A 15,928-nucleotide genomic window follows, 5' to 3' on the forward strand; every position below is an offset into this window, starting at 1 on the left:
TTATGGTAAGTCCCCTTTCCTCAAAAACTACTTGAGTCACTGATTCTAACAGCTAAGTGACATAGTTTATGGAGACAAGACCAACAGGAGGTAAGACACTTTAGACACAGAGGAAAGGCTATTGAAAAATGACAGAAATTGGGCTGGAGAGATGGCTTAGCGGTTAAGCCCTTGCCTGTGAAGCCTAAGGACCCCGGTTCGAGGCTCAACTCCCCAGGACCCACGTTAGCCAGACGCACAAGGGGGCACATGCGTCTGGAGTTCGTTTGCAGTGGCTGGAGGCCCTGGCGTGCCCATTCTCTCTCCCTCTCTCTCTCTGTCTCTCTCAAATAAATAAACAAAAATTACCAAAAAAAATTTAAAAAAAAAATGACAGAAATTGATGCAATACAAAGTTACCAATAGGGTTGGATATTTAATTTTAAATTAAAAAGACAAATTAGTGTACACATTATTGCCAACAAGGAATGCATGGGCCTCGAACTTATTTTGGTCTTAAACTAGCTGGAATCTCTCAGGTATGATTTCATAAGACAAAGGTTTATTATGGAACTAGGGCTTTATAAGTTAAATCAACCTTTTCCTCAGAAATCTATGATCATAAAATTATAACTGCCCACTCTACTTGATCCTTCTGAAAGAAAGGCCACGTCCAGAGCATGCCCATCTCGGTGCCCGTCTTGTCCTTTAGACTAGTGTCTTCTCCCTGGGCTCATGGACACTCACATGGGCAAAGCACTAGGCAGAATGTCTGAGTGACTCAGAACATAGAGAAGGAATGGAAACATTCAGAGGATTTATTCCTGACTTTTGTCACTTCTTGGATTTTACATATTAACATTAATTTTCTAACATGTTTTTTACCCTTTGTTTATTAGATAAGAGAAAGATAAATCAGGTTAAGAAATAAAAACAAATGATGTAAAGCAGTAAATTCCTGGTTTTATTGCCATTCTGAGAATCTGTTTCTATAATGATAAAACAGAAATAGGGCTGGGAGACGGCTCTGTGTAGGGAGGGCTAGCCGTGCAAGAGTGAGGACCTGGGGTGGGACTCCCCGCCCCACTTTCCAGCCACCTGCCATCCCAGTGCACAGGAGGCAGACAGCAAATCCCCAGACAAGCTGACTAGCTAAACCAACTGAATCTGCAAGCTCTGTGCTCAGGTGAGAGACCCTACTTCAACAAATAAAGAGGAAAGCAATTGAAGAAGACACCCAGTATCAACTTCTAGCCTACACTCACACACACGTGCAAAATCATTAAAATAATTTTGGTAGGATGATTGCTAGAAGGCTGCAAGAGAAAGGGTTATAGGTGGTTATTTGAGGAATTCACAAATGCTTTCACATGAAAAAGGAATTCACAAAAACTTCAATTGGCAACTTGGAGGATACTAAGTGGGATTGGGGATTGGATGGCCATCGTTGGGTGTACCTTTATCTTCTTTCTACCAGCAAAGAAATTCAACCAAATCACACTGGAATGATTAATTTTTATTTTGAAACAATTTTAGAATTTAAGACAATTTGCAAAATTTAGGGTTAGGGATATGGCTCCACAGTTAAAGATAGTTGTTTGCAAGGCTGCTGGCTTGAATTCAATTTTCTAGCAGCCATGTCAAGCCAGATGCTACGTGGTGCCTAAACCCATGATTCCAACACAGCTACCACAATAGGAAGCAGAGACAGGAGAATCCCAGAGCTTGTGGGCCAGCTAGATTGGCACACACAGAGAGGAAAAAATGACAAGGCCCTGTCTCAAGCAAGGTAGAAGACAAACAGCCTAAGGTTGTCCCCAGACCTCCACACGCACATGGTGGCACACACTTGCATATACTCACAGACAAACACATTTTTAAAAAAACATACAAGATTTGCATATGGTTTCTAAAACCATTCCCTCAACTTCTCCTAAAGATAACACTTTACCTAATGATTAAAATAATAAAAATAGCTGGGCATGGTGGTGCACACCTTTAATCCCAGCACTTGGGTGGCAGAGGTAGGCAGATCACTGTGAGTTTAAGGCCACCCTGAGACTACATAATGAATTCCAGGTCAGCCTAGGCTAGAGCAACACTCTACCTTGAAAAACAAAAAATTAAAAATAAAATTTACATTGGCATAATACAATTAAATTATTATCAAAACTTAATCAAATTTCACACATTGTTCCATTAATGTCTTTTCTTTTTTCAGCCTCATACCCAACCCAACCAACCATCTTGCATCTTGTTGCAAGGTGCCCTTAGTTTTCTATGAGTTTTCAGTTTGCCTTCTCCTCCATGAACTTTATGTGTTTGAAGAGTCCAGGCAAGCTATGTGTACAGTGTTCTTCAACTTGGGTTTATCTGATGCTTTCTTATGAGTATATTGGGGTTGTATATTTTTGGTCAGATCATCAAGTGTGAGGAAACATTGTTCATTACTGATGAAGATAGCTTCTTTGATTAAGGTGAAGTCTACCAGGTTTCTCTATCTGTTGTGATTGATAAGAATCTTGCAGGAAGTGTTTTAACTTAGGGGATCTTTAAAATAAAGAGCACCCCTTCAACAATTAGGAAAGATACAAGATGGAAGGAGGATCTTATTACTTAAAGGTCGGGAAGGGGGGTGCACATAGAACACTTCAAGGATACACACAGAGGTCCGAGTGCAGACAAGGAAAGACAGAGGGGCCATGGGCAAACACCTTTACTGGGTACAATGCATTACTCAAACAGGTTTCCTGTGGGGAGTTTTACTGGTGAGATTAAAGCACACAGACACCAGCTCCAGGTAATCACACTGCGATTACAGTAGTTTCTGTGGTCAATCTGCAAATTCATGTGGGATGGAATTCATTAAGGCCATTCAAGGAGCTTGTATCTAACCCTTCCATTGTGAGAGAGATTCCAGGGGAAGCTATGTAAAACAGATTTTTGACTGACCATGTTGAGGAACTAGGTGAAGGCATATAACTAGAAACTATGTCAAGGGTGACTGAGCCCATTTGTTGCATGAGAAAGTCCAACTTATATTCAAAATGGATGCTGAGGCAACATAAAATTGTGATAATTCACTGCAGGGGGATATTGAAGGCTATGAAAATCCTACTTCTCATCATATATCTGCCCACTAATTTTAATTCCTACTTACAATTCTCCAAAGTATTAGCTTTGTTATAAGTTTCTATTTTTCTTCATTTTGTACTTGGTAATGAGAATTCTGCAGCAAGGTCAGACAAAGCTCAGAAGTTCTGGTAGGCTTTGCATAGTAAGATGAACACAACAACAACAGGCACATTTCAAAACTTTAAAAGATAAGATTTGAAAGTCTCCACCACAAATAAATGAAGAATATAATTGACCCAACATAAACATTATGAAATATAAGCATGTATTGGAACATTATACAATACTCCTAAATATGTATAATTTTGCCAGAGTGGTACATGCCTGTAACCTCAGGATTTGGGAGGATAAGACAGAAGGATTATGAGTTCAATGCCAGCATGGTCTGTACATAGTCAGGGTTTTGTGGAAAGACAGGGAAAGTAAGGGAAGAAGGAAAGGGAAAGGGAAAAAGGGAAGGAAGGGAGGAAGGAAGAAAGAAAAAAGCTAATAAAGAAAATAGAAATATGTACAATTTTTATTTTATATACCAGTTAAAATAAAATTAGCTTAAAAAATTATGGGCTGGAGAGATGGCTTATCAGTTAAGGCATTTGCCTGCAAAGCCCAAGGATCCAGGTTTGATTCCCCAGGACCCATGTAAACCAAATGCACAATGGAGCGCAAGTGTCTAGAGTTCATTTGCAGTGGTTAGAGCTCTGGCGTGTCCCTCGTCAGTCTCCCCCCCCCCCATCCCTTTTTCTGTCAAATAAATAAATAAAAATAAAATATTTTCAAAATTAAAAATAAATAGTAAAATCTAGGCATGGTGGTGCACGCCTTTAATCCCAGCACTCAGGAGGCCGAGGTAGGAGGACTGCTGTGAGTTCAAGGTCAGCCTAAGACTACATAGTGAATTCCAAGTCAGCCTGGGCTACAGCAAAACCCTACCTCGAAAAACCAAAATAAGTAAATAAATAGAAAAAATTCCCTAGTAGGGAATAGTTACCAAGTTTTTCCAACTTGCTTATTCACTTTAGACCTTTGTCAGTACATGGCTATAGAAACTTGTCTAATTCAGTGGATTCTAGACTATTATTAACCAGAGCAAACGCAAAGCTGTCCAAATATTTTCTGAGCTATTGAAGGACTGCTGCTCAGATCAAATAGTAGAAAGCCTTAGAATTTGATTTCAGGGTTTTTTTTTTTTTTGTCATATCTTCTTTGAATTTTGTGTTAATTTACTTGTTAAAAAAATCTTTGTGTTCATATCCAAGCATGAAAGATATTTTTCCTCTTTAACGTCATTCTAGAAATTCTAAAAAATAAAAACCTTCATTTCAAAGACAATAAGAACACGATTAGGACAGTACAAACAAAAAGCTGAGGCTGGGAAGATGGCCCAGTGGTTAAAGGCACTTGCTTGGAAAGCCTGCCAGCCCAGGATTCAATTCTCCAGCCCCTGTGTAAAGCCAGATGGACATTCCATTGCAGCTGTAAGAGACCCTCCTTTCTCTCTCATGCAAGCACGCTCTTCCTCTCTCTCTATCTCTCTCTATCTCTATCTTTCTCCCTCTCTCCCTCCCTCTCTATCTCTCTCTCACACACACATAAATAAAATTTTAAAAACAAAAAGACTATAATCTTTGGTTTCTGGGAAGAAATCTGGAGACCCTGTAGAATCTCTGATTTTCTATCCCATCCATAATGCGTGAGGATATAACCAGTGTCTATGTGTGGAGTACTAGAATAGTTAGACGCATGCTTACCTGGGTAGCTCTAACCTAAGAAGAAATGAAAGTGGGACACACCATTTTAATTAATGCTAAAGATGGCCCTAGTACTGGAATAAGCATCACCAGCCACACTGACACTAATCCTACTGAAAGACATCAAGAGAAAGTGTTGGGGTGGAGCTGAGGGGAAGAAGAGAAGAGTGAAGAGGAGAAGGGAGTCTGACAATGACAGACACATTTATGCTGAAAATGGGAACAGATCCCAGAAGAGATGTGATGAATATAATGCTTTTGAATGAAAACATCAATTGTCAGTTATAACAATGAAATGGTTAAAACAGAAGTTGAGGCTAGGTCTCAGAAACTGCCGTCCATTGGTTTATAAAATCAGGACACAAGGGAAAAACAGCCAAGATTGTACTGAGGTCTGGCCCTTTAAATGAGCTGCTTTTGAAAACCGAAGAAACAGGTTGAACATAGCCGATTGCAGATAAGTGCATTAGAGATACAATTGGCCATGAGTCAATCATTATGACCTGTCTGTCAAACAAGGCTGGGGACATTTCTGTGACTTGCAAAAATGCAGGCAGGAGAAACAGTACTTGCCTTATGATGTATAATCCCAATAATATAGAAATGAACACTATCTTCTATCTCAACCCAGAAAACAAAAACAATTTCTCCTAACTTAAGAGGTACATTAACCACCAACCTGAGTAAAACAAACCCACTCAAGTCTGCTTATCTAAGGACTAGATATCAAATTCTGACGGGAAGTACAAAAGGGCACCTAAGTGGTGGAAGGCAGCGCCTCCATAGAAGAAAAAGATGAGTGAGGAATGGAATCAAGAGCTGGTGGAAGCCTGGAAGGGACAGCCCTATCTATTCTTGTTTCACGGGTTCTACAGACACGTCTGTACATTTATTACCAAGCACACCACCCCACCTTCCTGATGCCCCTCACTAGTGGGCACAAGGACCCAGGCACTCATGTGCACATCCGTGAGACACAGTCAACCAAACAAACCCCTGCTCAGTTTTCTTATGCAGTTTTGCATTTGGCTTTAGAAAAATGTTAGAGACTTTACTCTTCACTTATATGGAGTTTTAAATACACCTCAAAATGAAGCTGTAATAATGCTATACAACAAAATCTAGCTGGGAGCCTCAAAAACATCTATTAACTCTGGTCTGCCAGATTCCTTTGCTTCTTGCCACCTCCAAAGTTTAACTGTAATCCAGCTGCACACATCACAGCAGAAAGTCACTAGGTCACAGTTGATCCTCCCATTCAGATCCTTATATGGCAGCCATAGGAATATCTCACCTGCCCAGGCCATTCTGATCTTTCTTCTGTTCCAGCTTCCCACCATGAAAGTGGGAAGGAAAAGTGTTAAAGGAGAGATGACAAGGGCAGGCAGTGTAAAGGGTGACTTAGGGTAAATGTCTAGGTCCTATAGTTCCAGCTGCTTCTCCCAAAGCCATCCTAAATTAACATACTCAAGTAAAAACTGTATCTATTTTTGCAAATACAGCCTTGGATTCCTCAGCATTCTTCCCCTCCTCGTCTCTAAAGCTGCAGAAGTCTAAATCCCTTTCTACAGAAATTCTGAGGCCCTGTTCTTGGCAAAGCCAGCCATGCCACCACTCCTCTGGCATGTCCTGAGGCCCTGGAAGTAACAGTTGTTTCAGGGCCTCAGGACCCACACATAGGCTTGGTGGATGAAAGCTCTTCCCCTGCCTGGCCTGCTTGCTGGCAGCTGGAAGAAGGTTAATTTCTTGGGTCATATGATAGCAGGCACTGTAGAGCAGGCTCTGCACTCCACTCTAAAGTTACACCACCTAGACCAAGGGTTTGGGCTCCCTAGCAGGCCTGAATACACTACCTCTTCAGTACTGCAGGGAACTGATTAGACTAGATGATGCCTTTAAATAGATGGAGAAATAAGGACATCCCACAATAAAAGCAGGCTAAAGGATTATTTGAAGACAAAACCAACTCTACAGAAAATACTTGAAAGACTCCTCCATGCTAAAGAGAAAGAAAAGCACACATAAAAGGATCCTGGAAAAAACAAACCATACTCAAATACTAGTTAATACAAGCCAGCAAAGGTAAAAACAGAAGAACTACAAAAACATGGCAATTCTAATATCTGACAAGGTAGACTTCAGTCCAATATTAGTTAGAAAGGATAAGGAAGGTCACTTTTATTGACTAAGGGCACACTCCAACAGGAGGACATTACAATCATAAACATATATGCACCTAACATGGGGGATCCCAACTTCACCAAACAAATGTTATTAGAACTAAAGTCACAGATAACACCAAATGCTGTGGTAATGGGTGACTTCAACACCCCACTCTCATAAATTGACAGGTCATCCTGGCAAAAAATAAACAGAGAGGCATCTGGATTAAATGAGGTCATAGAAGAAATGGACCTAACAGATACATACAGGACATTTCATCCAAATGCTGCAGAATATACATTCTTTCAGCAGCACATGGAACAATCTCTAAAATAGACCATATATTAGGACACAAAGCAAATCTTAACAAATACAGGAAAATTGAAATAATTCCTTACATTCAATCTGACCACAATGGAATCAAACTACAAATCAACAGCAAGGAAAGCTATAGAGCATACACAAAACATGGAAACTAAACGATACACTGCTAAATGATGAACGGGTTAATGAGGAAATCAAAATATTCATAGAGTCCAATGATAATGAGAACATAACATACCAAAACATTTTGGACACTATGAAGGCAGTCCTAAGAAGGAAATTTATAGTTTTAAGTGCCTATATTAAGAAATTATAAAGGTCTCAAATAAACAACCTAATGTTTTCCTTACAGCCTTAGAAAAAGAACAAGGCAAATTGAAAATCAATAGACAGGAAGAAATAATAAAGATTAGGGCAGAAATTAATGAAATAGAAACCAGCAAAACAATCCAAAGAATCAACGAAACAAAGAGTTGTTCTTTGAAAGGATAAACAAAGTTGATAAACCCTTAGCAAATCTGACCAAAAGAAAGAGAGAAGAGACATAAATTAATAAAATTACAGATGAAAAAGGCAACATTACAACAGATACCACAGAAATTCAAAAAAATCACAGGGACATACTATAAAAGCATATACTCCACTAAGTGTGAAAATCTGAAAGAAATGGATGATTTCCTTGATTTATATAACCTATCTAAATTAAATCAAGATGAGATTAATCACTTAAATAGACCTGTAACAAGTATGGAGATCCAAGCAGTTATCAAAAATCTCCCAACTACCCGGGCATCGTGGCGCACACCTTTAATCCCAGCACTCAGGAGACAGAGATAGGAGGATTGCCGTGAGTTCGAGGCCACCCTGCGACTCCATAGTAAATTCCAGGTCAGCGTGGGCTAGAGTAAGACCCTACCTTGAAAGAAAACAGTCTCCCAGCTGAAAAAAGTCCAGGCCCAGATTTATTCACTGGTGAATTTTACCAGACCTTCAGGGAAGAACTAACATCACTGCTTCTTAAGCTTTTCAATAAATTAGAAAAACAAAGAGTACTACCAAACTCCTTCTACAAAGCAAGTATCAGCCTAATACTAAAACCATGCAAAGATAGAACAAAAAAAGAAAATTGCAGACCAATCGCTCTCATGAACATAGATGTAAGAATTCTCAACAAAATATTGGTAAACAGAATATAAGAATATATCAGAAAGATCATTCACCCCAACCAAGTAGGCTTTATCCCAGAGATGCAGGGATGGTTCAACATATGCAAATCGATAAATGTAATACATTATTTATAGGGAATGAAGGACAAAAGTCACATGATCATCTCATTTGATGCAGAGAAAGCACTTGACAAAATCCAACATCCTTATATGATAAAAGTCCTACAGAGATGGGAATAGAAGGAATGTATCTCAACATAATAAAGGCTATTTATGACAAGCCTACAGCCAACATTCTACTAAATAGGGAAAAACTGGAAGCTATTCCACTAAAATCAGGAACAAGACAAGGGTGTCTTGTTATTTAATATAGTACTGGAAGTCTTAGCCATAGCAATAAAGCAAGAGACACATATGAAAGGGATACAAATTGGAAAGGAAGAGATCAAGTTATTATTTGCAGATGATATGATTCTGTACATAGAAGACCCTAGAGATTCTACCAGCAAATTTTTAGAGCTGATAAACACCTATAACCATGTAGCAGAATACAAAATAAACACACGGAAATCAGTAGCCTTCCTATATGCTAACAACAAACACACAGAGGATGAAATCAGAGAATCAACCCCATTCACAATTGCATTAGAAAAACAGTACCTTGCAGTAAACCTAACTAAGGAAGTGAAGGATCTCTACAATGCAAACTTTAAAACACTCAAAAAAAAAAAAAAATTGCAGAAGACACTAGGAAATGAAAAAGTATCTCTTGTTCTTGGATCAGAAGAATCGATATTGTGAAAATGGCAATCATATCAAAAGCAATCTACACATTTAATGCAATCCCCATCAAAATTCCAATGGCACTTTTCATAGAAATAGAAAAAAAATCCAAAAATTCATTTGGAAGCACAAAACATCTCAAATATCTAAAACAATTTTGAGCAACAAAAATAAGGCTGGTGGTATCACCATACCTGATTTTAATTTATACTACAGAGCCATGGTAACAAAAACAGCATGGTACTGGCACAAAAGCAGACATGTAGATCAATGGAACTGAATAGATGTAAGTCTGGGTAGCTATAGCCACCTGATATTCATCAAAAAATGCCAAAAATACTCATTGGAGAAAAGACAGCCTCTTCAGCAAATGGTACTGGGAAAACTGGATATGTATCTGCAGAAGGATGAAAGTAGATCCTTCTCTCTCTCCATGCACAAGGATTAAATCCAAATGGATTAAAGACCTTAATATCAGACCCAAAACTCTGGAGCTACTAGAGGAAAATGTAGGGGCAACCCTTCATCATATTGGTCTTGGCAAAGACTTTCTGAATATAACCCCAATTGCTCAGGCAATAAAACCACAGAATAACCACTGGGACCTCATGAAATTACAAAGATTTTGTATGGCAAAGGACACTGTGAATAAAGCAAAGAGGCAACCTATAGAATGGGAAAAAAATCTTTGTCAGCTATACATCTGATAAAGGATTAATACCTAGGATATACAAAGAACTCAAAAACTTAAATAATAAGAAATCAAACAACCCAAATAAGAAATGGGCTATGGAACGAAATAGTGAGTTCTCAAAAGAAGAAATATGAATGGCGTATAAGCCTCTAAAAAATGTTCTACATCCCTAGTCATCAGGGAAATGCAGATTAAAAGTACTTTGAGATTCCATCTCACTCCTGTCAGACTGGCTACCATCACGAAAACGAATGGCCACAAATGCTGGCATGGATGTGGCAAAAGAAGAACCCTTCTATGCTGTTGGTGGGAATGCAATCTAATCCAGCCATTGTGGAAATCAGTGTGGAGGTTCCTGAGACAGCTAAAAATAGATCTACCATATGACCCAGGTATAGCACTTCTAGGCATGTATCCTAAGGACTCATCTCATTACTTTAGAGATACTTGCTCAACCATGTTTATTGCCACTCAATTCACAATAGCTGGGAAATGGAACCAGCCTAGATTCCCTCAACTGCTGAGTGGATAATGAAGATATAGCACATTTATACAATGGAGCTCTACTCAGTGGTAAATAAAAATAAACTTATGAAATTTGGAGGAAAATGGATGGTTCTGGAAAGGATTATACTAAGTGAGGTAACCCAGGCCCAGAAAGCCAAGCATCTCATGATCTCTGTCATATGTGGATCCTAGCTACAGATGATTGGACTTCTGTGTGAGTAGAAAGAAAACTCAGTAGCAAAGTCCAGTAAGCTAGAAAAGAGAGATAAAGGAAAGAGAAAGGAAGGGAGGGGTCGTACTTAATAGGATGGTATTGTATATATGTAAGTAGAAGAACAGATTAATGGGTGTGAAAAGGCCCAAGTGAGGTCAGGGGGAGAGATTGAGCAAAGGAAAGGTAGAGGGAGGGCTAATCAAAATCTAAGAAGATATAAATAAACCACATGGAAACCTACTTTTCTGGACAATGGAACACTCAGGAACCATAGATTGTTGCTAGAAAATTTTCAGTGTCAGGGATGGGATACCTTCCAGTGAGTTTTTGGCCAGTGAGGTCCTTGATGCCCCCAAAATATTACAGGCCATTGACAAGGCCCTTCGTTTCCTACCAGGAATAGATGGTAAGACCCTATTGCTGAAGACTCCACATATGAGGGCTTCAAGGCCACAGAAAGGTGGAAGAAGCCATTCTGCATGCCGTACAATAGGAGAGAGAGAAATCACCAGTGAAGATATTCAACAGTGGACACTTCAAGCCTTATATTTTGTCAGCCAGGCCAAATGAGCCAATGGGTGCAATAGTGGCACATCTGTCATGGTGGAAACCAACTGCCCTCTAGTTGGACTGGAGGCCCGCTTCATGGAAGGGAATACATCCTTGATGTTAAAAACCTAAAACAGGGGTAGTCATGAGCCCTAGGGTTGTAATATCTGCTGCTGTCTGGCTAAATCTATATAGTATGCTTATCAAACTGCCCAGTAAGTACTTCTCTTAATGTTCATATCTATATATTAATGCTACTCTCACTTTTGGTTGAGTACCTTCTCTTTTTAGATGCCAGTGGTCTTGGGATGGCTCAGAAAACATCACGGTGCTGAGAAGAAGTGATAGGAGTGCTCAGCACTGCAATATCTCTATCACACCTTCCAAGACTCAGGGTCTAATGTGGAAGAGGTGGCTGAAAGAATGTAAGAGCCAAATGAAGGGTAGGACTCCTTACAATGTGCTCCCCCAGACACAAAATAGCCTGGATATCCACAGTGTATCATACTATCTACACATAATCATCACAATAGGAGGAAAAGATCATGACTTCAAAATAAAAGAAAGACAGATTAAGAGAGGAAGGGGATATGATTGAGAGTGGAGTTTCAAAGGTGAAAGTGGGTGGAGAGAGGGTATTTCCATGAGATATTGTTTACAATCATAGAAGTTGTTAATAAAAAAATTAAAAATTAAGAATAGGAAAAAAAATTTTTAAATAAATGACAATCTATGTCCTGCTTTCCTAATTCCATGTTGGACAAGGTTCCTGGATGCAGTACATTGGTAAAGACCTTCAGAGCAACAGCTCAAAGTCCTGGAGGATGCAAGTGAGGAAAGCCTGACTCTTTCCCTGGCTCCCTGAGAGGTCACCTCTAGCCTCAACTTTCTGTCTCTCACCAGCTTCCCGACACTGAAAGGAAAGCTATGTCCTACTGTTTCCAATGAAGGCAAACAGGTCTTGAACCAGGCACTAAGTTCTTCACTACCAAGACTGTTTCCGACAGATAAGCGAGAAGCAGGCCGCACCACCGTGGAGCCAATTTGGAAGATTGAAAAGGCAGAGCAGGAGCAGAGCCAAGCTCCTGAGCCAACTACACAGGAAAGCATACACACAAGGAGCTTCAGCAGCTCCAACAGAACCATGTTTCACAAGTATATTTATGTGTTACCTGTATAACTAAACGGTTTCTTGAGGTGGAAGGAAGAAACAGTCATGGAGATAGAATCTAGCTTAGTACATATGAATGAGCTCCACTGTGATGCATTCAAAACTACACATACTACGAGCCATATATTATCTTAATGACTACATACAATGAAATCTTGATGCTGGAAAAGGAAGGTGTCCACCCCCAGCTCATCTGTGTGTGGATTTATTTTCAAGAGAAGAGACAAAGCTATTAAGATCCTCTATTCAGCTTAAAATTCAGAATGAAAACAATCCTCACTGCCACTTTAAAAATTAAACACTATCCAGTTGGTTAAAAACACTTGACTATTGTATATGCATGTCTATCTTTGGCCAGGCTTCAGCAAGACCAGGATGCACATCTTCAATTTCATCCTTCTATTTAAAATTAGATTTGCTGTTTGCTTAAGATGAACCCCTTCTAAATCATTAGATATACTTCAGTGCTTCCCTAGAAAACAACTTCTGCCTCACTGATCTCACTCAGTAGAAATTCCATAAACTAAACACTGGATGACCCTGTGTTGGGTCAGAAATCATCTAAGTCATCTTTCTGGCTGTTTTTCTTACAAAAAAAAATCATATACAAAATATGAAAGGGCATATGTTCATAGATATGTGCATATGCATGTGTACTTACATGCCCACACATATACACATATACATACTTATTGCCACATACCCTACTGAACTTCTAATTATCAAGTCCTTCATTACACATTCTTGTACTCTTCAAGCCATGTAATTATGCTGGTTACAAAGTGCTGGTTTATAATTCTAGCTCTTCTTTATAGAGAGTCCCTTGGGGTAAGTTACTTAAACCTCCTGAGCCTGGGCCTCAGTTTCCATTTATGAAATAGTACCCATTTTCACAAGGGTTATTAGCATTGGACAGGACATGGGCAAAGAAAAAACTGGAAGAATGCCCAGTGCCAAGCAGGGTCCTGTTTACTGAATGGGAAACATTTCATCTGCTTTTAGGGACCCCTTTTGGAGGCTGACAGATGTTCTTAGACAAGAATTTATTATATTCTGATTCAAGTGAGCAGGGACTGAAGACTGAGGCAGTCTGAAGGGCAAGCCAATGATCAGGTATGGAATAAACAAAAAGATGAGATAAACCATGCCTCAAGAAATTGGAAATGTTGCTCAAAAAAAAAAAAAAAATATGTCTGATGGTCTGATGCCTGACATAGACCAAATGGAAGGCCTTTCTCTACTCTTTGGAAATGGTTCAACTCAGGTTACCTCTGTAGAAGACTACCAATATGGAATACACAAATAACTGTAGAATTAATATCTTTTATATACTCCATCACTGGCTAATCTATGATCTATTTATCTTTTAAGTCTTCAAAGTCACAAGACAAAAACCTCATGTTTGATTAATTTGATTTCTAGCATCCTTGCCTATTTTAGCCCTTGTTCAATGTAAGGTGACACATATAAACAGACTTGAGATAAATGACAGCAGTAACGGTTTGTATAAAGAATCCAGTGCTATGTAGCAATAAAGAACTCCTTTAAAAAGTTAACCTCTGTGTTTTGCTGCTGGACACCCTAGTAGGGAAATACTTAAGAGTCAAGATCCTAATAAATAAAAAAAAAAATCAACAAAAAAGAAAGGACGAGCATGGCACATCCATACCTCAGTGTCCTGCAAGGTCCCGTGTTCTAGGCACACCATGTCAGGGCAAGTGATGGGAGACCCACATCCTTCTCGGATTGCCAGCTGCATATACTGTTTCAGGCACTATAGGAAAAATAAAGGCAGGCATTTTAGACATTGTGCCCATCACAGTAGCACCAAAGTTACATAGCAGAGCCACCACTGCCTCTTCCTTAATTGGCTGTCCTGGATTCTTGTACTCAGGAAACATAAGTTATCACAAGTGCGAACACTAAAGAGCCATCACTTTGGAAAGAATATAAAAACAGACAATTAATTATGTCTGATTTCACCTTAAGAGTTTATTCAAGTCAAATTCCCATATGCTCTGTTTGTCCACCATAGACTGGCAGGGGGCGGGGAGTAACAATTTTACAGTAGTCGTACCAAAGGCCATCATATATATTTTTAACTTGTATGACTTCCCAATTCTATTTTTCTTTTTTTTTTTAACATTTTCCTTTATTTATTTGAGAGTGACAGACAGAGAGAGAAAGAGGCAGATGGGGAGGGGGGAGGGAGGAATGGGCATGCCAAGGCCTCCAGACACTGCAAACAAACTCCAGATGCATGCACCACCTTATGCATCTGGCTTACATGGGTCCTAGGGAATCAAGCCTCAAACTGGGATCTTTAGGCTTCACAGGCAAGTGCTTAACTTCTAAGCCATCTTTCCAGCCCCCAGTTCCATTTTTCTATCTGATGGATCTCTCCCTCTAGGTTTGCCTAAAAGTAGACTGGAACTCTGTTACCCTGACACTAAGCTACGCAAACAGATGGAAACTACCATCAAGGAGTGACTTTTCTAGGAACACGCTGAAAGGCAGAAGATAATATCCAGTTTGGGGAAGCCAGGTGACTTCCTGATGACTGTGGATAGCAAAGACAATTTGGAAAAACATGACTAGCCTAAAGACACAGGCTTTAATGACTACCACATTGAAAAGAGTTTTATTTTGTTTTGCCATATGTGTTCATGTATGTATGTATGTAAACCCAATGCTCTCTGTTTGAACTGGAGGCCTACTACAAATGAGAAAAATACATGCCTGGTACTGAAAACCTAGTCAAAACCCTACAGCAAAGGAGGTCATAAGCCCCAGGGAAGTAGTGACTACTATTGTCTGGCTAAATAGATATATTATGCCCACCAAACTGCCCTATAAGCATTTTTTTAATGTTTATACCCATATATTAATGCTATTCTCACTTTTGGTTAGAGAAGCTTCTCTTTTCAGATGGTGGTGACCACTAGGGTGACTCAAAAGTCACCATAATGGGGCTGGAGAAATGGCTCGGCAGTTAAGGCACTCATCTGCAAAGCCTAAGGACTCATGTTCTACTCTCCAGGTTTCATGTAAGCCAGATACAGAGTGATGCAATGTGCAAGGTCACACATGTGCACAAGGGGTGCATGCATTTGGAGTTCAACTGCAGTGGCTGGAGGCTCTGATGTACTGATTTTCTCTCTCACTTTCTCACACTCTCTCACTGTCACATAAAAATAGGCAGTCTGTTGGGTTTGCCTCAAAAAAAAAAAAAAAGTCATCATAATGTTGAGAAGAAGTGACAGTGTTCAGCACACAACTCCACCCTCCAAGGCCCAGAGACTATTGCAGAAGAGGTAGCAGAAAGAATGTAAGAGCCAAAGGAAGGTAAGGGATGCTTACAATGCAATCTTCCACACACAAAATGGCCTGGATATTCATGACCTCACAGTGGCTGATGCTACCCTAAACAAACCTTCATAGCAGGCAGGAATAAAATGATGACATAAAAATAGAAGAGAGACTAGTTAGAAAGAA

The 15,928-nt window shown here is 39.5% G+C and overlaps 1 protein-coding gene across 5 annotated transcripts in view; it reads right to left on the reverse strand.

The window, feature by feature from the left end:
* Positions 1-15,928, reverse strand: part of Rnf144b (ring finger protein 144B) — a 236,769-nt gene that overhangs the window by 28,382 nt on the left and 192,459 nt on the right. For 4 of the 5 annotated variants that reach the window (XM_045136409.1, XM_045136406.1, XM_004668388.2 and 1 more), the window contains one exon: positions 14,103-14,207. The exons of the other annotated variant lie outside the window; for it this stretch is intronic. In XM_045136409.1, the coding sequence (XP_044992344.1) occupies positions 14,103-14,207 (105 nt within the window). The remainder of the gene's footprint in view (positions 1-14,102; positions 14,208-15,928) is intronic. 5 annotated transcript variants of the gene reach the window in all.

The sequence above is a fragment of the Jaculus jaculus genome, chromosome 17 (assembly GCF_020740685.1).
Source record: "Jaculus jaculus isolate mJacJac1 chromosome 17, mJacJac1.mat.Y.cur, whole genome shotgun sequence".
Lineage (NCBI taxonomy): Eukaryota > Metazoa > Chordata > Mammalia > Rodentia > Dipodidae > Jaculus > Jaculus jaculus.